The sequence below is a fragment of the Mustela erminea genome, chromosome 11 (assembly GCF_009829155.1).
Source record: "Mustela erminea isolate mMusErm1 chromosome 11, mMusErm1.Pri, whole genome shotgun sequence".
Taxonomy (NCBI): Eukaryota; Metazoa; Chordata; class Mammalia; order Carnivora; family Mustelidae; genus Mustela; species Mustela erminea.
The window spans coordinates 95,087,368-95,109,095 of NC_045624.1; the positions used below are offsets into that span (position 1 = coordinate 95,087,368).

General features: G+C 52.2%; 1 protein-coding gene across 1 annotated transcript in view; it reads left to right on the forward strand.

The window, feature by feature from the left end:
* ABCA13 (ATP binding cassette subfamily A member 13) overlaps positions 1 to 21,728 on the forward strand; it is a 323,477-nt gene that overhangs the window by 79,112 nt on the left and 222,637 nt on the right. Inside the window, exons 20-26 of the mRNA XM_032305346.1 lie at positions 4,127 to 4,245; positions 8,365 to 8,528; positions 9,261 to 9,340; positions 10,024 to 10,145; positions 17,473 to 17,667; positions 20,249 to 20,413; positions 21,383 to 21,560. Of these exons, the coding sequence (XP_032161237.1) occupies positions 4,127 to 4,245; positions 8,365 to 8,528; positions 9,261 to 9,340; positions 10,024 to 10,145; positions 17,473 to 17,667; positions 20,249 to 20,413; positions 21,383 to 21,560 (1,023 nt within the window). The remainder of the gene's footprint in view (positions 1 to 4,126; positions 4,246 to 8,364; positions 8,529 to 9,260; positions 9,341 to 10,023; positions 10,146 to 17,472; positions 17,668 to 20,248; positions 20,414 to 21,382; positions 21,561 to 21,728) is intronic.

Consider the following 21,728-nt stretch of genomic DNA (forward strand, 5'->3'; position numbering starts at 1 on the left):
CTACTTCTGATTCGAGATGCTGTGAATGATGGCAAAATTCTGTTGACTTACCAAGCATTGAATATCTGAGCACACCCTAGGACAGGCCACACATGTTTACACGCTCAGGTCAATTGCAAATTGCATCTTTTTCCTGCGTCCCCAGGGCTCACCTGACATTGGGTCTAGCCGCCTTCAGACGCAGAATGATTCAGACATTTCTCAGTGAAGACGTAATGGCTGAAGTCTAATGTGATGACTTTTAAATGAATTCGATGTTCACTATCAGCTGGGTTTATGTTTCCTCCGCCATTCTGCCGTGCAGCCCCTAAAGGAAGGTTGCAGACTTGACATTAGGTTTTGTTGGCGACAGAATTAATTTTGGATTTGTCTGTTTCATTTCAAGAAAACTCAGGCATGCCTGGGTCGCCTTCAGACCGTCGTCCACTTTCCTCATTAAACCATCATGCATTTCTGGAATAGGAGGGGGCCGTGACAGGCGGGGACAGGTGTCAGCACCAGCCAGCGACGATTGGGGGGTGGGGGGCCAGAAGGGGCGCTGGCTCTTGTCCAGTGACACAAAAGGAGTAGCACTCAGACCGGTGACGGCTACTCTTGGAAATGGAGTATTTTCAGGACCCGAGTCAAATTCGGTGTCCTCATGAGGACAGCTGTCGTTTTTGTCCTCCGGATCTGATATCTGAAATATGCGAGGATGTGTGCATGAGGGTGGGGGTGAGGCCTGGGGGGCTCCCTGAACCAGAGGACTTGTCTTCTTCAACCTTCTGGTGTCCCCAGTGGGTACACTGAGGCCCAGACAGTGGCAGTGGGTTGCCCGGGACCTGGAAGTGAAGAAGTCAGGACGTCTGGTGGAGAAGCCTGTGGGACTGGGGGAGGCGCGGTGGGGGTGGGGGTCTGGAGAGGGGGTGGCACTGCCAAGCCAGAGGGGGGCTCTGACGTGTCCCAGAGCCCAGAGGCGCCCCTGCAGGTGGGTGGGAAGAGCCGGGGCTTGGAGCTGGGTCTGTAGAAGCAGCTTGAGGCACAGCAGGCATGGACGGGAATGTGAAGGGAGACGCTCTGGCGGGCTTGCAGGTTCCCTGCCTCAAGGGTGATCCCTTCAAGGGTATGCTAGAAGCAGGAGCAGATCTGACAGACCCACACATCCTCCCTGACCAACCTTCCAGCAACGCCAGGCCCCGGTCCCCACCTCTCCCCCTTCCTTGGTTTACCAGGAAAGCAGAAGGTGGACCCGGTCATTGCCTAAATCCATGTGGTCAGGGAGTCCCTTCCTGGAGCGTCTGGCCCCATTAGGTCTGGGTGACATAGCTCCCGAACACGTTGTCCTGTCTTCTCCAAAGCAGAGGCTCCTTTTGTCCCCAAAGACGGATGCTGGTGCCTTACATAGCACGTTGCCCCTTTTGTTTGTGTTTTCATAGGAGATTGCTTAAGAGACACATTTTGCATTTTTTACTGTAAAGAGATCTGTTTTCAAAGTCAGAGCAATAGTGACATTAATGAGAAACTAAACCAATGAGGAGGGTTGCTTCTGAAATGCATGACTTCAGGTGTATCCTGTGCGGTCGGCATTCTGTGGGCAGTTGACCCCCTTGCGATGTGGGCTTTGGGACCGCCACCCCCTTGTGCAGTCAGATATTCTCGTATAATTTCTGATGCACCAAAACTTAACTACTAACAGACTGCTGTTGACCGTATCCATAATATAGACAGTCAGTTAGCATGTGTTTTGTATGTTCTATGTATTATACACTCAATTCTTTTTAAAGTTTATTTATATAATCTCTACATCCAACGTGGGGCTTGAACTCGACCTTGAGATCAAGAGTCCCAGATCCACTGACTGAACCAGCCAGACCCCTCCCCCCACCATACACTGTATTCTTACACTAAAGTAAGCTAGAGAGAAGAAAGTGCTACTAAGAAAATTGCCAGGAGGAGAAAATGCATTTGTAGGCTGTCCTGTAAAAAATCCATGCATGTTGTAGACTCATGTGGCTCAAAACTGTGTTTTTCAAGTGTCTTCAGGAGTTCAAAACAATTTTTAAAAAATTACTTTGGAGAAACAATATAATAATGTTAAGAAGCAGAACTGAGTTTTTTTTTTTTTTTTTTTGCCAAACTGAAAAAAAATTATTTTAAAGTTTTTGCTACTCCTGGCAATACATTTCATTTTGTATAGAGCAAGGCAGCAATGTTTACCAGGCATCTACTAGGTGCAGAGGTGTGTGCTAGGAGCAGGCAGTGACCTGGGACAAGACTCGAGCAGAGGCCCTGGATGAGTGGGGGCAGCATGCATTTACCTGCTAGGGGTGCGGCGGGGCGGGCTCAGCGCTGGCGGTAGGCAGGTGTCCTGAGGCAGCTCTCTGAAAGACAGGGTCAGGAGAGGAGCTCTGGGCAGGGCAGGATGTGCAGGTGGCTTTGGGGAGTGGGAAGGAGTCCCGGGAATGAGCAGGGGTGGGGTGTGACTGGTGGCTGCACAACGTTGTGGATACTGCCCCATCCTTTGAGCAGATTCCTATTTTCAACACAAAATGAACAAATCTTTTAGAAATTATGCAAAAAGGAAGACAGTTTTATTCGAACCCAAGTGAAGGCAGTTGCCCGGATACACAGTCTGCCCAAGGAAAAGGGTGCTCCCAGGAAGGAAGGTGTGGTGTAGGTGTTACAGGATTTGTGTCCTCTCGGTGCCCATGGCTCTTGGTTGCTCTGCTTCAAAGAAGGAAGAGGTAGACCAGAGCGAGAGTGATGGGCAGCAAAGCACAGTTTACTGAGCAAGAGCATAAAGCTCCCAGAGAGGGAGGGGGGCTCTGAGAGGGTTGCCCCTGGAGTTTCTAAGTTTAGGGACTTTTATGAGCTCTTTTGGGGAACTTTCTTAAGCAATCAGGGCATGCTGAGTCGTGCCAACCCGGGCTTTGGTCACGTATCTGTCTAGCTGTTAGGTTCATGCCCACGTGCTGATGGTCTTTTTCTGCTGACATCTGCAGGCTAGGTCTTAACTGCCCCTCGCCCGTGATACTGACAATGTTTTTGTGGTTGCCTTATTTTAGGATGTTTTGCAGAATTCATTTCTGCAAAGGCTGCAGAGCAGAATGTCAGTGTGGTCTTATGTACATTGCAGAACAGATGCTAATGCTGTTTGATCTCAGCTGTCCTGATTCCCTATTTCCTTGTTGTGGACCCTGGCCCTGATCACCTGACTGTCCAACTCACTCCTAACCCAGGGATGTATGTTTCTTATTACGTCAGTTCCAAAGCATCATGAAGAAGGATGTTCCGGAAAATTACAAACTCAACCTTCAGCTATTAGTATGTGTAAGGCTGTGAGATTTGTAGGTATGGGTACCTGGGGAGATTTTTACTCATGTCTTTAGTTTGAAATGTTTCTTTTTGGTTATTTGCTAAGGAAGCAGGTGTACCATGTGTGACAGGGGAGAAATAGAGCCCCCTCTCTGAGGTCTGGTGAAGTCCTTGGTGAAGTCACTTGGACCTTGGTGAATGTTGAGTTACAGCTTCCCTGGGAGCCTGGGAGCAGGGCTCACCAGTGGGAAAGGTTGGGAATTTCCTTTGTCATTAGAATCAGCCATGTCCCATTAGGAGGAGCCCTGTGACTCAGAGGTGAAGATGAATTGGGGCTGGGACAGGGAATCGAGAGCCGTGGGAGGCGTTAGGAGCAGGTGGAGAGGTGGGCTGGGAGGTGTGAGGTAGGGGACAGTCATGGGGAGGGCCTCAAACCGACCATGTGAGGAATGCACCCCTCGAGCTGGGGCACTTTGGGGAATCAAAGAGGGCACTGGTCACAGCTACTCCCAGGCCATTGGGGAAGCCAGGGCCATCCTGGGCAGACCTGGTGAACGAGGTCCCTTCCCAAAGGGCTATAAAAGGATGGGCCACTGCGGGGGAGGTGGAGGGTGTTAATTTCTGTACATTCAGTTACTTCCAGACAAACACCAAATGCCAGGAGCTCAAAACCACAGCTTCCCCTTCATATTCTGAAAGTGGATTTTGAGGATTTAAGAAATGTTCATGAATTTGTCATCCTTTTGGGTCTTTCAGAAATGACTTGGGGAGAGCCCCTCAGCCGGGGAGAGGACCGTTGACCGATGACGTGTCCCTGTGCTTCCTCCGACAGAAAACCCTTCCTTGACCAAGGACATGCTGTGCGTTGCTCTGAGCTGCAAGCAGGGTGTGACTCGGCGGCTGATCATACCTGCTCTCCAGGGGGCCGCCCTGATGCACGACCACTACCAGGTTTGTCTTCTGCCACCGTCTTCCTCGTGCCTGGCCACGTGAGGCAGTCTGCTCATGCCCAGCGTGCTGGCTGTGTCCCTGTAACCAAACAGCTGTGTTGGCTTGGCCACGCCGGAGGTTAGCCCATGGCCTTCCTCCCCTGGCTTCTGCCGAGTGAGACTGGCATGTTCTGTGTTCAGGACTCCAGCAAGTGGGTTCTTAGCCTCAGCGTCGTTGATAAGCCAATGATACGAACATCTGTGAGAGTCAGTTGTGTGCAGAATGAAGGTTCATCAATATCTAATTATTTTAGTGCGGTTTTAAAAAAAGATTTTATTTATTTGAGAGAGAGCGAGTACAAGCAGGGGAAGCAGCAGGGGAGAGGGAGAAGCAGGCTCCCTGAGCAGGGAGCCGGACGTGGGGCTTGATCCCAGGACCCTGAGACCATGACCTGCGCTGAAGGCAGATGCCCAGCCAACTGAGCCGCCCGGGTGTCCTGTGGGGGTTTTGCTGCTGACTGTGTCCTTGAGATGGCTCCCATCTCCTGCTCCTGTATGATGGCAGCACCTTACACGCCGCTGTGCCTCTCTAACCAATTTTGTATTCAGGGATGTCGCCTTGGTGGCTCGAGCAAGGTCACGGTGACACCATTTATACCATGGAAATTGGCAAATTCTACAAATAAGATCTTTCTCCCCGGAGAGCTAGTTATTAAACACTGACCAGCCCACCTTGGGTTTTGACTCTTAGCACACATGGGTGAGCACCAAGAGCCCTTCGCTGTATGGGGACCAGCCTTAAGGCTTCCTTTTATGGACTTGGATGGGAGCCGAGTGAGCAGCCGCGTGAGGCCTTGAGCTGGAGCTGAGCCCGCAGTCATGCCTTTCGCCCACGGCTGACTCCCTTCCCCTGGGAGCCAAGGCCATGGGGCCCACCGGCAGGCCTGACCTGCTGGGGAAGGGTGGAGGACAGTGATGTCAGTCTGGCGACAGACTGAGCACCTTCCTATCTACAAGCGCCTGACCTGTATGTCGTTAATGGTTTTTGTGTTCCAGCAACGCCACCTGAACACGTGTCTGGGGAAGGCTGCATGGTCACAACAGCCAGGAGAAGGGTGCTGCCGAGGGAGGTGGGAGGTGGTCAGGCTACGCCCCCTGACATGGTGCAGGGAAAGTGTGAGCGGGTGGTCCCTGCATTGGACTTGGGAAGAGTCGTGACCCAGCACTCTTCCCTAAGGACATTGATTTATGAGACCATCCAAATCTTATCTCCGGGATGCGCAGATCTCTGTCCTGTATTAAATGTAGACCCATAAAAAACCCCGACAGACGCCTCTTGAGTGCCGAGTGGTGTTTGCAGTCATAAAGGAAGGTGAACGCGCCTGCGTTTAAAGCTGCCTCGAAGGCTGCCTTCGTGCTTCCAATTACTAGTGGCTGTCAACAGCTCGGGCTGCCAACAGTTAGGTCCGTCTGGAAAGCGAGCAGGAGTTCTTGTCTTTGATGACAAAAATAGGACTGGGCTGATCTCAGGGTGCGAAGCCTCTAGGACAGCTCAAGGTTTTCCAGAGTGCGAGGCTTTTAGAAACAGAAATGCTCCCAGGCTCCGGGGTGTGAAGTGCTCGGTGCCCCGCAGGGGTGAGCCAAAGGCACAGCTGTTTTTAGTTTTCTGGCATCTGACAGAACGTTCTGACAGAGGGTTGCATTGGTGCCAACAAGGCATCGCCCCGGAAGGGAGCGCCCTGGCTCTCGGTGGTGGAAAACAGCAGCAGGGAGCTAAACAGAGATCAGAAAAAAATTACATTAAATTAAGATGCGCGTGCCCAGTGAGTCGAGACGTGGAGCATGTGGCTGGAACCCAGGTTGGGTTTCCGACCCTCTCCCCAAGTCTAGCCCTTTGGACCCACCTGTGGACTGTATTGCCTCTGCACAGCAAGCTGGGTGCACCTCCCTGACCGGTTCCTATAGACCTCCGGTGGTCAGACCCTAACTTGTGCACTTGGTGGCCTGATCCTGTCCCCAAAGTCCAGCCTTGTGGATGTCAGCCTCGGCCTTTGCACCCGACACTCCTTGCACGGAGCGCAGTGCGTCTGTGACAAAGGAAGCCAGAACTCACCTTCCAGTGTCCTTGCTGTGGGACGGGACGTCCACTGTCCTTCTCCACAACCCCACATATTTCAAAATCATTGTGTGGCTAAAATTAAGAATACATCCATAGTGGGAATATTATAAATGAGTAGAATTACATAAAACTGGCATAAAATTACTGAATTCTGAACTAAAGGCTCTTTTCTAGGAAGGAAGGCATTTTGGGGCAGAGCCCCGGGGCAGTGGGCTTCATTCATCCTCTGTCCTCAGAAGGGAGTTGTACCCTTCGTTCTGACCCAGGGGAATCCATGCACCTGTGTGCTAGGCAAAGGGACCTCCGCAGAGGGGGAATATTGACATGGGACCGGATGTCCCCCCGCCAGTCCAATGGCTTTCTGTTGGCAGGCGTCCTCCCCGGGATGCAAGCCTCTGGGAGGCGGGTGATGAATGAATGGATGATTGGATGGACAGCTCTGTAGGATTTCTGTTCAAGCTTCACCCCCACCCCCAATGACTGGGAAAATGTAAATTTGGAAAGGGACTCATAATCCTGGGCAAGTTAGTGGGCACCCAGTGTGTGGTGGTCTGCTGGCTGGGTGGGCTCCCCCATGACACGGTTCTGAGGTGCTGCTGGTGGCGTGACTCTGGGTGCCCTGGTCCCGTGTCACTGCTCCCCATGAGTGCTCCCCTGTTACCCTGGCAACTCCTGGGTCCCCAGGCGGGTTCCGCTCGGCTGTGTCAGGTGACTCCAGGGCTCGGGTACCATTCAGTATCTTCCACGATTCACTTTCCTTGGGAAATCGATGTCTTAGGTCTCTCTGACCAGCAAAATGATTCATGGTTTCGTTTGTAAGAGAAACTGATGGTGGTTTTGAGGGGCATTTTTACACGTTCTGTTGAGCAGAAATGCTACATAAGGGTGGACTTACATTTGATTCCTTCCTCGCCTTCATTGGCAGAAGCTGGGGCCAGGCTTCCGCCCTCAGGAAGAGTCAGGGGATGTCAATAAAATAAGATGACATAACAAAATTCTGGCGATGTGCCTCCGTTCTGTGCAGCAGAATTTCTGTGTCCAGGGAAGGCACTGGGACGCGTGTCTGTACGCGTGCTGACACGTGGGCTGTTTTTCCTGTTCTTTTCAATTTACGTTACTGTGTTCATCACTCGATTTTACATACGATGAATGTTTTGCATTTTATAGGTATTTCATGTAGGTATTACTCTATTTTGTGTGTGTGTGTGTGAGAGAGAGAGAAATGATTGGTATTTCATAAGGCTGGATCATGCTTCAAAGAAGATGCTAAGACAGGGGCGCCTAGGTGGCTCAGTGGGTTAAGTGTCTGCCTTCAGCTCAGGTCATGATCTCACAGTCCTGGGAGGGAGCCCCAAATTGGGATCCCTGCTCAGTGGGGACCCTGCTTCTCCTTCTCTCTCTGCCCCTCCCCCCTGCTTGTGCTCTCTCTTTCTCAAATAGATAAGTAAAATCTTAAAAAAGAAAAGAGGATGCTAAGGTAGCCAAGGACCCTAGAATTGGGCCTAGACCGGGGGTCTCACTGTGGTCCTCACCGAGGGAGGGGGCAGGGACCTTCAGGGCAGGGGAGACCCAGGATTTCCCCACGTTATCTATGGACAGCCACATACGATTTCTTCTCAGAAGTGGGCTCTGTGGCTGGGAACGCTGCAAAGGTTCAGTTTTCAAACGAGGAATGAATGAACTCCGGTCGCCAGCTGGACGGTGTTCCTTCTCTGGCAGGCCTTGGAGAGCACGCCACCCCGCCTGGACCGTGCGAGGCCAAGCCAGGACTAAGAGGAGGGATCTCCCGGCGCCCAGCCAAGGGCTCCTTCTGCCGCTCTGCAAGGGGCAGACGCTATTAGACCTGCTGGGACGTCCTCAGTCTCCAACACTGTGTTTTCCCAGGCGGAGGAGGCAAGCAGAATGCTTGCATCATATGGAGTCCTCGGGGTGGGCTGGGGGCCACACATTTACCCAGAAATCAGGCACGAGCCTCCATGATCAAGTGTGTGTGTTTCTAACTGGATCTCTGCTGTTTTCTAGGAAATGCAGAAGATGTGGTCCTCACCCCTTCAGCTCAATTGTGAAGGTCTCAGCAGGAACCTTTCTAGCTCCTTGGAGAGCCTCAGGAGCAGCCTGGAGCACGCCGCTGACCGGGACTGTGAATGCCGGCTGCTGCTGGACTTGGCTCGGCAGCGTGTGCGCAAGTACGTATGTCCCAGGGCCCCCTGCCCGCCCCCGTGTTTTCCTTCATAAGGAGGATGTCTTGAGTTTCTAAATCTCGGTTTGTCCATCTTGGACCATGATGGGTGCCACATACAATGTCTAGACAGCAGCAGAGTTTTCCATGGCTGGAAGATTTCAGTGGTGAAATCTACGGGCGGCATTCACGGGCAGGTTCGCTTTACTGATGGGCAAGGTGTGAGATCCAAGATCTGACGCTGTAACACGGTGTTCAGTATGTTTTGTCAGAGCGGGCAAAGATTCTTCAAATTCCCTTCTTACTGGGTTAATTGTGTCCTGTGTCCTCCATGTGCAAACCAGTGGAAGAGGAGATCACACACTCTGCATTCTGCAAAAAGATTTATGCACAGAAAGAAGGGTTGTCGACTCTGTAATATCCCAACTTCTCACGCATTCCCTGATCTAGTCTCTCCGTTTTTTCCACATTTATGAGAAGCCACTGACACTTCTTTGTCCTCCCAACTCATCTGGCCTGGCTGGGGCCCCAAGGAAACCGTGCTGGGGTCGTGACAGTCATGGGCATCCCTGTGTGGAGGGCGTCAGGAGATGTGGTGTGTCTGATTATCTGAAGAACTTTCTGGGAATGTGATGTTATCCGGCTCATCTCCTGGAAACAGAGGCCGGATGGTTCACTCCAGTCTTGTTTCTGGTGTTTATCTTGCCTACGTTTTGCTTTGATTTTTCTGCCGTTTTAGGTTGGCCCAAAGCCTCGAGAAGACCTGGTTGTCTGGGAATCCCGTGCTGACCCTTCTCAGCAATTTCACAGTGACGGAGGGTAAGATGTGTCTCCTCCAGCTCAGCTCACTTACGAAGGAAGTGTGCTTTCTCCCACAAATACGTTACTGAAGTAGAATGTACAAAGGGAAGGTTGCACTGTATGTGACAAAGTATTCAGAACTTGGCTGCTCTCATGTATTTGGGGTTAAGAAGGAAAGTTCTGGAATCCTGCATCCCCAAACCAGAACCGGGGTAGAAGAGAAGCTTTTGTGTCATCCTGTCCCTGCCTCCCTGGACAAGCCATGTGGTGTCCGTATGTCTCTGCTTTCCATCCGCTCTATCTGTACAATTCATAGCACCAACATGCCACTTGTGGAGAGTTCTGGAAGCTCCTTATGTGATCCTCCTCTTGGTTAAAAAAAAAAAAAGTGGGATAAGGAAAGACATAGAGTGAGTCTTTCCAGGAGCCGGTCACTTCCCTATGAAAAAGGTCTTTGTAGAGTAAATCCTAAAATACACGAATCTTAGAGTGGTCAGGAGAGCAGGAAAGACCACATACCCTGGGTCTGTTTTATTTCGGTGTGAATGACCTCAGCTCCTCTAGGGTAGGGGACATGGTGTCCTCCAGTGTGTGCTTTGGACCGGACGATCCTTGCCAGGGTTTAGCATGGATTTGTGTTTTCACAGTCAATATTAGCCAGACGTTTATGATTACAGGATTTCCTTTTGATGATTTTTCAGATGTAAAAGTCAAAGATTTGGTGCAGAACATCTCCAAGCTAACTCATGAGCTTCAGTCTTCCATCCACATCTCCAACGAGACTATCCACAGCCTTCTAGAAGCCAGCATCTCCCGTTCACAGGTGCGGAGCTGATGCGCCTCTATCCCCACGCCCCCTGCTATCCTGGGGCCAGCCTGGCTCTGTGGTCTCTTGTCCCCTGCCTCTCCATCCTGTGCCAAGGGGCTAGTCGCAGGCAGAAAGGACATGGGAGGGCAAGCCAAGAGTGAGAGTATGTCTCTCTTGCATCCGAAACTTGGGATCTTTAATTTCATAACATTGTCTTATTAGGGTTAGAAAGCGTAAAATTGGCGATGATATTTATTCCCGTTATTTCCAGCCTTGATGCACGACACCCCCCGGAGGGTCCTGCTTGTTTAGGTAGGGGTTGCAGAATTCTCAAAAATATGCGAAAACAGAAACACAGAGAAAGCTCTAAACGTCAGCCGTGCTAGTCTTTAAGTCAAGAATACCTGTGTGCTGTCTGTGTGCAGAGCGGGCGGCTTATCACACAAGCAGGTGAGCGATGAGCTGTGTGTGTCCTGTCCACGATGGCCAGGACACAGGGTCAGCGCACCGAGAGAGGGAGGAGAGGCACGTGTGCTGGCTGGTGGTGGGTGCGGTTTGTGCACAGAGGTGGGGAGAGTGAATCCATGCCCCCCGCAGCTGGTATCACCGGATCCTTGGCTGTTGGTGAGATAGCTTTCCAAGCACTTCTAGTTGGCATCTACTCTCTTCACTGAGAAGCTTCCGGAAGCAGTAACCGTGAGGATGGCTCCCAAGTGGATGTTTTTTATTGACAATCTACGGGGCCCCAGTAGACACTTAATTTCCTGCTGATTTTGGTTAACTGGGGCCCCGTGCAAGCTCTGGCAGGTAGATCAGTTACGGGCACACCTCACTTTAGTGTGCGTGGCAGAGCCTCACAGATTTTAGGTTTCTGGCACCCCTGCATCGAGCAAGTCTATCCATGCCAGAGTTTCAGCAGCATCTGTTCACATCATGTTTCTGTCGCATTTTGGTCATTCTTATGATGTTTCAACCTTTTTCATCATTATCATGTTTGTTACCAAGACCTGGGAGCCATGGTTGGGATTCGCCGAAAGCTCAGGTGGCAGTGAGCGGTTTTGAGCAATAAAGCATTTTTTAAACCCCCAAATGTACTTTTTAAAGACACCGTGCTATTGCACACTTAGTAGACGACAGCACAGAGCAAACCTATGTTTTAAGTGCACCGGGAAACCAAAAAGTTCATTTGATTCTCATTATTGCGATACTCGCCATACTGGAGCAGTCTGGGAGTGAACCGCAGGATCCCAGAGGTGCACATAGTGTTCAGTAGTAACTGCATCAAGAAAGACATCAGTAAGAAGCCAGGAACCCCGACTTCAAATTATAGTATCACCAAGTTATTTATGGTGAGTCACACAGTGTCTGTCTTCAAGGAAAAATCCTGCCGGTGGTTACTGAGCACCACATACAGATTGGGGTGGGGGTTGGGGATAAGGTGGGTCAGAGAGCATGTCCTTGTACGTAAGCAGTGATCAGATTCGGTTTGGAATCTTCAGTTACTGGAACTTCTAGTGGGGGCGGGGAGTCCCTCCTAGGGTCCCTTGCCAAGCTTATAGGACTTGGGCTTAGGTTCAATGATTAAATACTTTTTAATTGCAGCGTAGCTGACCTGTAATATGAAGCTAGTTCTGCGTGTCCAGCATGGCAGTTCAGCAGTCACACGCATTACGAGACACTCGTCCTGACATGTCTGTCATAGTGTCATTGATTGTATCCTCTAGGCTGTACTTTTCATTCCCGAGTTATTCCTCTTGCAACTGGATGTTTGCACTGTGATCTTAATCCCTTCACGCGGTTTGCCCGTCTCTCCACCCATCTCCCCCTTGGCAAATGAACAAACAAGAGGAGACCCCAGAAAAGAGAGGAACTTACTCCTAAATACAGAGGAGGGAAGGTGGGTTCCGCTCTGGGGGTGGTGGCCGCCTGAAGGAGCAGGCGGCCAGCAGGTGTCACTGGCGCTCTATCCTGAGAGGGGCCGGGCGCGCTGGCTCCCCGGCGGCTTCACATTCCCGGGTTTCGCTTTGCCTCATTGACGGTGTAAACCACTGTGGTCCCTTGAAGAGCTGGGCCAGTGGGTAATTGGGAGGTTGTGTGGCTCTTGCAAGCCTGCATTTCTGCCCTTCAAGGAGATACCGAAGCTATCTGCTTTGCTTGCGAAATGTATCCCTGGACCCACCTGTGTCTACAAGGTCCTCGGGCAGGAATTTGTGTTCGGGGAGGGGACTGCGCTGTGGGGTCTGGTTTTTTCTGGACTGCCAGGCTGACGGCAGCACCGTGTTTTTGGTGGTAAGCTCGACGGCTTCCTCTCTGGGCTTGTCTATCCTACTTTCCGACAGTTTGCGAATCTGTCACATGGGCAGAGTACCAGAACCCGCATTCGTTCGTTCATTCATGGAAAAGCTCCCTTTCCACGAGGGGTCCTTCCTCAAGTGCTAAGGGAGCAAATGTTCCAGAACCTTCTATGGCAGTGGCACACAAAGACATAAATGTGCTGTATGGGGAAGACCCCACGTGCGGGTGACACGTCAGCAGTGGAGACGGGTCACGCAGGGGCTCAGGCAGCCATGACCAGAAGCCATGGGCTGTGAAGAGCCACATGGGAGAGGCCCAGGCTTGGACACCCAGGACACAGGGCTGGAGGCAGGGAGGCAGGGAGGCTGGAGGCACCGCCACTGATCTCAGGCCTCGGTTCTGGCTCTGGGCGCCTCAGGAAGTTCTCTCCCCGGCGGTGCTGCATTCTTCACCATGAAACCAGAATCACAGACTCGGGCATGTGGCATCCGCCCCGCCTGCCTGCGTCCTGGGTGACCCCTCCACCTGCCCTGTGAGGAGAGCAGGCATTTCATGCTGCGATGCCCTGTCATGGGCCTTAAATCAGCGGTCACTTCCTTCCTTGTATTTGGCTACATTTTGATTCTTTAAAATTGCAACGAGGTCTGAGTCAGGACCCAGAAAGACTGGGAGTCTGTCTCCTATCCCGTTATTTTCTTCTCCAAACTATGGAGTGTATGGGCACTGTCTGGGAAGACGGGCGCTGTCCATGGTCCTGAATGGGTTCGTTCCTCCTATGGGGGTTCTTGTGGAGGAAGAGGGGGTGAGGGCCCCCAGAGAGCCCTCCCTGGGAAGGTGTTCTGAGACTTTCTCTTATTTCGCTTGGGCAGAGAGGCATGCACCTCTCGTTTGAGGCTGGTTCTGTGGGCGTCATGAGCAGCTGGCTGGTGTGGTTTGGGAGCAGAGAGATGCCGGATGGGGATTTACCCAACAGCTCACATCCCATTTGTTGCAGCACATGGAGTTTGTCCCCTGAAAAGCTGCAAAACATTGTTCTTGGTGTGGCTCCCTCCGGGGTAGACAGCAGGCAAAATCAGCTTTTTCCAGCAACCACCCTTTGCAGGTCCCAGCTCCACCCCAGAGAGAAGACAATAATTAGTGTGTGAGTGGTGTTGATGGTCTCTGGCCCACGTGGAGGATCCTGGTCAGGCGTCCCCTGGAAGACACGGCCAGCTCTGTGGGGCATGTGATCCTGGAAGCTAAGTTTCCCCCATTTCCCGCAAGGGACCCCATCTCTGGGCTTCAGCCTGGATGTGTGGTCCTTTTAATCCAGACCTCTCTGCCTCTCTGCCACCTCTGAAAGCAGAACCGTCCCTCCCTGCTCCCAAGGGGGTGCATCTCTCCCTGCTCGCACCGATGCAAATAGCTTTGAACCTGTTTTATAGGATTTGCGCTGATCTCTGCCCAAGTACCTCTTGCTAGTTGCAGTCAATTATTCCTCACTTCTGCTAATCTTTCATCCTGGCTCGACTTGGCAAAGTGTCACACATCTCTCTCAGCCTTGCTCTCCCCAAGGAGGGGGGCACACCGTGTGTGTGTTCGTTCAGGTCAGGAGTGCAGAGGGTTGGCCGTGGTCTGGGCAGGTGCAGGAGCACCTGCTTGTAAGTTTGTCTCTTAAATCAGCCACTGTGTGTAACCTGGGTCCTGGCAATGTCCTAGCCTTTGGACGCCCTAGTGTGCTGTCTGAAGGAGAGACATTGGTATCAATGTGGCTTGTTGACGGTGGCTCTTCCAACATGGTTTGTGGCCATTGCCGCTCTCCAGGAGCTCGTGCATGACCCACAGTCAGGATTGAGCCCGGTGCTTGCCCTGCTGTGTGCTGCCAATCCCTAGGATCCACTTTAAGAAATAAAGCTGAGGTTGGGACACCCGGGTGGCTCAGTCGGGTAAGCATCTGACTCTTGATTTTGGCTCGAGTAATGGCCTCAGGGTCATGAGGTCAAGCCCCGTGTCAGGCTCTGTGCTGTCCCATACTCTCACTCTCTCTCTCTCAAAAATAAAAGAAAGAAAACTAAGATAGATTTCATTTCCTCCATGACTTTCTTTCTTCTTTCTTTCTTTCTTTTTTTAAGATTTTATTTACTTACTTGACAGAGAGAGACACAGAGAGAGGGGGAACACAAGCAGGCGGTGCAGGAGAGGGAGAAGCAGACTCCCTGCTGAGCAGAAAGCCCAATGCGGGGCTCCATCTTGGGACCCTGAGATCATGCATGACCTGAGCTGAAGGCAGATGCTTAACAACTGAGCCACCCAGATGCCTCCTCCATGACTTCCTAAAAACTGTAGATAATATCCCCATTATCTTGTCTGGAGTCTGGAGAGGAGAAAATGTTCTGGAAGTGGAGACAGAGAGCCAGGTGGGGGCTGTGTCCCCTACCACCCCCCACCCCCGGTCCTGAACTGCTGCAAAGCCGGGATCTGCCTCAGTGGACAAGGAGGGATGTGACTGCTGCCCCAGGGGTCAGCCTGCAGCTCGGTGTGGGCAGAGGGGGCCTTGTAGACACAGGGAGAGCCATGGTCAGCACCCAGGTGCCCTCGGCCTTCCTCTAGAGCCCTTCTGTCTGGTCTGCTGTCCTTCCCGACAGGTCCTCATAGTTCCCTCCCACCCCTGATGCTGGCGCTTGTCTGTGCTTGGAGCTTGTCATGGAGGGAGCAGGTCTGAGAGCCCAATGGGACATGGCGGGCAGAGAGCCCCAGGCTCCTCTCTGCTGGTGCTGGATGGAGTGCTTCCCCTCTGCTCTCATCTTGCTGACTCTCTCGGCACCATTGAGACACGGCTGACTTGCTTTCCCTGTTCCCAGTCCTTCTGCATTACTGGCCATGTTTCCCGCCTGGTCATAATTAGGCAGAGAGTGGCCATCCATTTCCATGCTTCCTCGCACCTCCGCGTTGCAAACTGTCAGCTGCACGGAGCAGGGGCCGTCCCCTAGGCGCGCCAGGCTCTCAGTGCAGGGAGCTGCCCTCCTGGACCCCAAACACAGATGTGCGAGCCAAGTGTCAACACTTCGGCCTCTCTGCTTCTGACCTAAGTGAAGCCACAGGTCACAGAAGTGTGGTTCGCTTGGGTGAGGACTCACCCATGGCATCTCCAACCCGACAAAACGGAGTGTTATTTCTGTTTCTTTCCTCCCTACCTGTTTCCACCTGCTTCAGGTGGCTTCCGTGCTGGAAAAATGGACGTAGTGAAATTCAGGGAGGATGAAGAATAAGGTTTGGAAGGCGACAGAAGAGTGGAGGCAGATGTGCTCAGATATGACTGGCTCACACGGTGTGCCCTCAGTTTCCATATGTTGGGGTGGGACCCTCGCTTTTGGTTTAAATAGGTGTACACAAGTTTTTAAGACATGTTTTTGCCCTGGGACAAATTTTAGGAGAGGTATTGACCGTGACCCTCCCTGATGGCCACCGGGTGATGCTCTAGATGGCAGCTAAGACCGGGCTGCGGGGGGGAAATGCAAATGAGCTGTCATTGGCTCGTTCTGGTTGGTACTCACTTGAAGGCAGGGACGAGCCTCTGGAGTTGCAGGCTTGGGTGGATCCCGTTTTCAAGGAAAATTTCATACAGAAGCCCGCTCCATGGAACTGACCAAAGACAGGCTGCCCCAGTCAAAGCAAATGTTGGATGTTCGAACTCCGCCCGTCACGCCCATCGTCCCACGGCCCCAGGCGTGTACGCTGCCCCGCTCCTCGGCAACTGCGCTCCACCCCCAGGAGAACACATTTGAAAACAGTGGCATTAAGAAAATCTTCCCCAAGTTGTGTCTGCACCCTACACGTCCCATATGGAAAAGGGTTTCTTGGTTAATTAGGTGTGAAAACACTAAATATATCTCTCACAAAGGTTCAAAAGGTACATTAGCATAAGAGAGTGTCCTAGCCATTTGTGATGGTTGGTTTTGTATGTCAGGTTGGTTAGCCATGGCACCCAGGTGTTTGGTCAAACGCCAGTCTCACTGTTGCCATGAAGGTAATTTTGGAGGAGATTAACTTTTATATCAGTAGATGGTTGCATAAAGACCACGATGCCAGTGGGCCTCGTCCAATCAGTTGAAGGCTGTACGTGAAAAGACTTTAGGTCCCCAGGCAAGGAGGGAGTTCTGCCTTCAGACTCCCAACTGCAGCTCCTCCCTGGGTCTCCAGCCTGCTGGCTCACCCTGAGGATTTTGGACTTGCACCTGCACAATCACTCCAGCCAGTTCCTTAAAATATCCATAAATGCGCACCTTATTGGCTTTGACAGATAGACCTGATTAATACTGTCTTCTATTTCTTAATGGCTTTCCTGCACCCTCTTTGGTGTTATAGGAAGGCATCTGATGAGTCCTGTGTGCTCGGGAGGCTCCTAATAAAAACAGTAGCTTTGGTTCACAAAGGGTCTTGCTTGGTCTGGGTGATTCACACCAGTGATACGCATCACAGTGTAGACAGACATTGGAGGTGCAGTTGTGAAATTTTGCTTTATGCCTTGTCCATTTTGAAGGTCATTAGCTGAAAGCCATCCCCAAATGGAGACGTGCCCCAGATCCCTTCCCTGTGACATGTAACGGTTGTACTGGATGTCCCCATCCCTCCTCTGAGTGGGCGCACTTTTTCTTTTCGAAACGGTAACAGGCATGGAGAAATGGTCTTCATTTCGGTTGTGGAAGAGAATAGTTTCACACTGACAGCTGAGAAGTGAAGGTTGAGTCCTCATGTCGGGGGAAGAGTCAGAGGCTGTGTGTGGGGCCCACGGGGTCGAGGGTGGAGGGTCCTGTGGTCCTGCTCCCGTGTCCTTAGAAAGGGCAGATCCCTTCAAAATTGGAGAATTATGTGCACATTTTTAGAAACGTTTCCACTAGGAATGTTAGGAACCACACAGGTTTGGATTCCATGTGTTTTTATGGGTAAATCCTCAGCCCGTTGGGAAAATGTGCTTTCAGGGTGGGGGTCCCTCACTGAGGAAGCACTTTGCTGGGGCCGCAGGTGCCAGCTGGGCTCACCTCTGGTCCTCCTGCTTCCACCCATGCAGGTGCTCTCGGGGGCCCTCACGATGGCCCTGTCCGGGAAGTGCGATGCAGATGCTCTCTGGCTGCTGCTGGAGCTTCCCGAGGCCCGCGGGTCCCGGGCTGCAGCGGAGGAACTGTGCAGCCTGCCCGGGCCCCACGTGTATGCTTTGATCGTGTCCATGAGCCAGAACCTGAATCTGCGCAATGTCATTTACAAAGTAAGGGGATGACCGTGGGGGGCAGCCTGACTGCGGCCGTGTGCCATCTGCAGAGGGGCGGTGGGGAGGGGTGGGCAGGTGCCTTAGCCAACTTCCCTGTCTCATGTGTGCTGACTCTGGGGTGGGGTTTGGAATCTGGGGGTGCTCAGGAGACCTTCCAGAGGGTCCCTGGGGTCAGGCCTGTGGGGACACTTGGCATGGCATTGCTGGCTGTCAGCGTGGTCAACACAGGAGAACCCACTAGGAAAAGCCCTCCTAACTTCAGGGCTGGGTTCCCCTCCTCCTTAAGAACACTTTCTGGGGTACCTCTGGGGAAGCTGGGTTCCTCGGGCCATGCCCCCTCCCCTCGGAGTCAGGAGCTGCTCCCACCCCTCCTTGGCTGTGGCTTCTCTGCCCCATTGTGTCCTGAGACCCACAGCCTCTGTCTTGTGAGGGTTACATGCCCGCCTCTACCAGGACCTGTCCAGGAGAAGGTGTGCCGGTGGGAGGGAACACGGGCCAGGCTCTGGTCACTTTGGGAACCAGCTCATTACCTGGCCCACACACTCCTGCACGCAGTGGGATGAGGGTGAGAAGGGTCTGGCAAATCCAAAGATGACAATGTGTGCTAGAGAGAGTTGACCGTGGACAGTGAGCGCGGCTGCCCTGGGACACCCCTAGTTAACCCCCACTGACCGCCCGTGTGGAGGGTGAGCACAGCTGACCTGGGGATACCCCCGATTACTCCCCCATTGACCACTCTCTGGGCTCTACCTCTTCGAGAAGTTCCTCATCTGTCCTCCACTGTTCGGGTCTTAGTTATGCTCTCAGACACTTAGCTCTTACCCTTAGGGACCAGTCTTGTTCCCCGTTACTCCCTGGGGTCGATTTGTAGATCTCTGGGCTAATCAGAGATGCCACAGGTGTTGCCAATCCGGCAAGGGCGCTCTGGGTGCCTCCCACCAGGGAGAAGAGCTTTGGGGTCAGGAAAAGGAGAGGTTTGCCATCCTGACCTTCTTTCCTCTGTGGTTAAGTATCGGGTTACACACACGCACACCCATTCTGAGCACAAGTGCTAACTTTCAGATCCAGTACCCCGTCCCAATTCCCCACGCGTCCCCTGGGACACGGACGCAGCCTCACGGCGAGCCAGGGTTTTAGTGCCATTCTGTTATGCGTGCAGAACCCCCACCCTCTCCCCCGCCCCCAGTGAAATTAGTGCTTCCAAGTAAGTCCTCTGTGGAGGGGCGTGAGGACGACATGTGGGTTGGGGTCAGTCTCCCAGATGGAAGCAGGAGGACACCACCACTCACCACACCTGCTACGATGCATCGGGAGCCTTCTAGGAGCACGGCTGTAGGAAAGCCGATGGACAGCATACTCCTGCAGATGGTGCAGCGACCCCAAAACTGCAGGGCAAGTGGCATTGACACCGGGGTCCCAGGTTCACCCACTTTCTGTTGCCCTGATGGTGAATCCATGAGCTGCTGGCAGACCATGGCTTGCCGTGTGGATCTGCGGCTTCCTCTGTCTGTCAGCACTGTGGTCCCTTCCTGGTCATCCCCACCATGCATGTGGTGCACTGGGCACCCCTCCTGGGGTGCAGACCCATGATAAAGGCAGGCAGAGACAGACACAGAGCCCGTACCCATGTCCGCTGCCCGCGTGGTTGACTGATTGTGCAGTGGCATCCTTATTTGCAGAGCCCAGCTGGGAAGAGAGAGCTGTGATCTCAGGGCCTGCAGGTCAGCCACAGAGCCCACGGCTAAGTGGCAGGTACAGGACGCTAACGAGGAGGAATAAGAAGTTGTGAGGCCTCAGCCTGAGTCCAAAAGCCTGAAAATTCAGTGTACAGATGAGCGCAGAGAGAGGAGGCTCGCCATGACTCCTCCCTTCTTGTGGGAAGAGGCAGTGTCTGCTCGTTTGTCTGTGTATCCAGCAGACTCCGAGCCATCACACCACCCATGCTCTCCTGCTGCTGTACCTAAGGGATGGGACAGGCACGCATCCCCGCCCACGAGGAATCTACAGCCCAGGACAGACAAGACGTGAACGATAAGTAAAGTACTTAGCAGGTCAGGGTCACAGCACATGTAGGTTTCAAGGGCACTGCTGTTTCTCAAGTCCCAGGTTAAATGCCCAGCCCCGTCCTTCTGACTGTGAGACTCCTGGATGTCCTGGGATCTCCCAGCCCCTGTCCCTTTGTCCACAAAATGAACATTAGCATGGCCCAGAGGGATGAGAAGGGTCAATGGAAATGGTTCATGGCGGGTAAATGGAAATCTTTTCCCATATAAGAATCGTTCTGTTTTGACCTCTTAAGTGTCCACTTTAGGCACCTCCAACATAAAGAGAAATATTTTGAAAATGATTTCAATTTTTAACGACGGAGTATATCTATCCCTAGTGTACGTTTGAACACTGTGGGTGCTCTGTGTGCCAAAATGCTGAGCAAGGGATACTCTGATACAGGGAACTTTTATATGGCATGAAGTTGTCTCAAGAGAGAAGAAAATCAAATAACCAGGTTTTCACGGCTCAAGCATGCTCATGAGAGTCGAAGTCCGATGGTGATTTCTCGTGCTGTGTTTCTTCCTTTGAGACTCTGATGCCCTCAGAAGCCCACGATGCACTCAGCTCCCTGCTGAATGTGGTCTCCAGGCTCAACCACCTGCTTGCTAAAGCCGGCCACGTTCTGGAATACCTCCCCGAATTTCTCCACGCGTATAAGATCACCACCTTGCTGGACATGCCCGACTTCCAACAGGTGTGTGTTTGCTCTTGGCCCCTGGGGAAAAGTTCAGGGTTGCTGTGTCTTGGTGTTTGCTGCTTTTGTCTGTATTTCTCTTTCTTCTAATGTCTAAAGTCTGCGTGTGAGAACAAAATATAGGAAAAAGACTACCTTTTCTGGTCTGGTGACAACAGGACAGCAGTAAGGCCAGCCGTCTCCCTAAGAACGGGGGACAGGGACTTCTTTGAGCAACACGCACTCACGCGGTACGTGGGGATAGCTCACAGATCATCTGTGAAGTCAGAAATCGCTAAACCGAGTATCAGCACAAACGAGAGTCCAAGGGCCAGTTTAACTTAATTCCGAGAGTGAACTGCTCTCACAAACCTTTACTTACATATAAATATAAATAATTGGCTTACAAAGTACAGATAATTTGCTGCACACACAAATACAGACTCGAATGCGGTCAGTGGTGTGATGCTAGCTTTTGCCCAGATGCCATCTACCAGGAGGGGCTGCGTGGTGAGAGCAGATGTGTGGGGACACACAGAGGCCCAGGTCTGGGTGGTGGCGGACAGCAAGGTGGCCTTGGGCAGGACAGTGCTCCGCCAGCAAGCTGATGCGTGATGTAGACAGCTGTCAAGTATCTGGGTAACCGGGCAGTAGGGATGCACTTGAAGACCGTTAATTAGTTGGAGTGAGTGACATCTTATGGATCGATCACTTATCACCAGACAGAGGGTTTGCTGGTGCACGCATGTGTGTGTGTGTGTGTGTGTGTGTGTGTGAGAGAGAGAGAGAGAGACATTTGTATCTGTGACAGGTTTATAGGCCAGGAAAATCACCACCTGATCTACTGAGTGTTTCAAGGTCAGAGACGTCCAAAGCAGAGACTGTGTGCTTGGACTTGTGGAACAGCTTGGGTATTGAGGTGGAGAACGGGTTCCCTTTCAGAAGTCTCCACCACGTGTTGAAATGCTGCTCTTTTTCTCATGTTCTCAGGCTCCACAGCGTGGCCTGTCCAGAAGCTCAGCCTTCGGTTCTTTCCAGTTCGTCATGAAGAAGGTTTGCAAGGATCAAGCATCGTTCTTCAGTGGCTCTAACTCGTTCATTAACTTGCCCAGAATTAACGAGCTCCTGGGAGGGGACAAAGAAAAATTCAACATTCCTGAAGATTCAAGTAAGACAACAGTAATTTATTGCACGCATTGAGATTGGTTTTTGTCTTGGCTGTTAGCCCTGGTCTGTACGGAACATTCTGTGTGAAGGTGGGTGCACACTGGCAAAGAATTGTCTCCGTCCTCTTAGCTCTACCCCTCACTTTCCTTAAGGCCACCACACACTACCC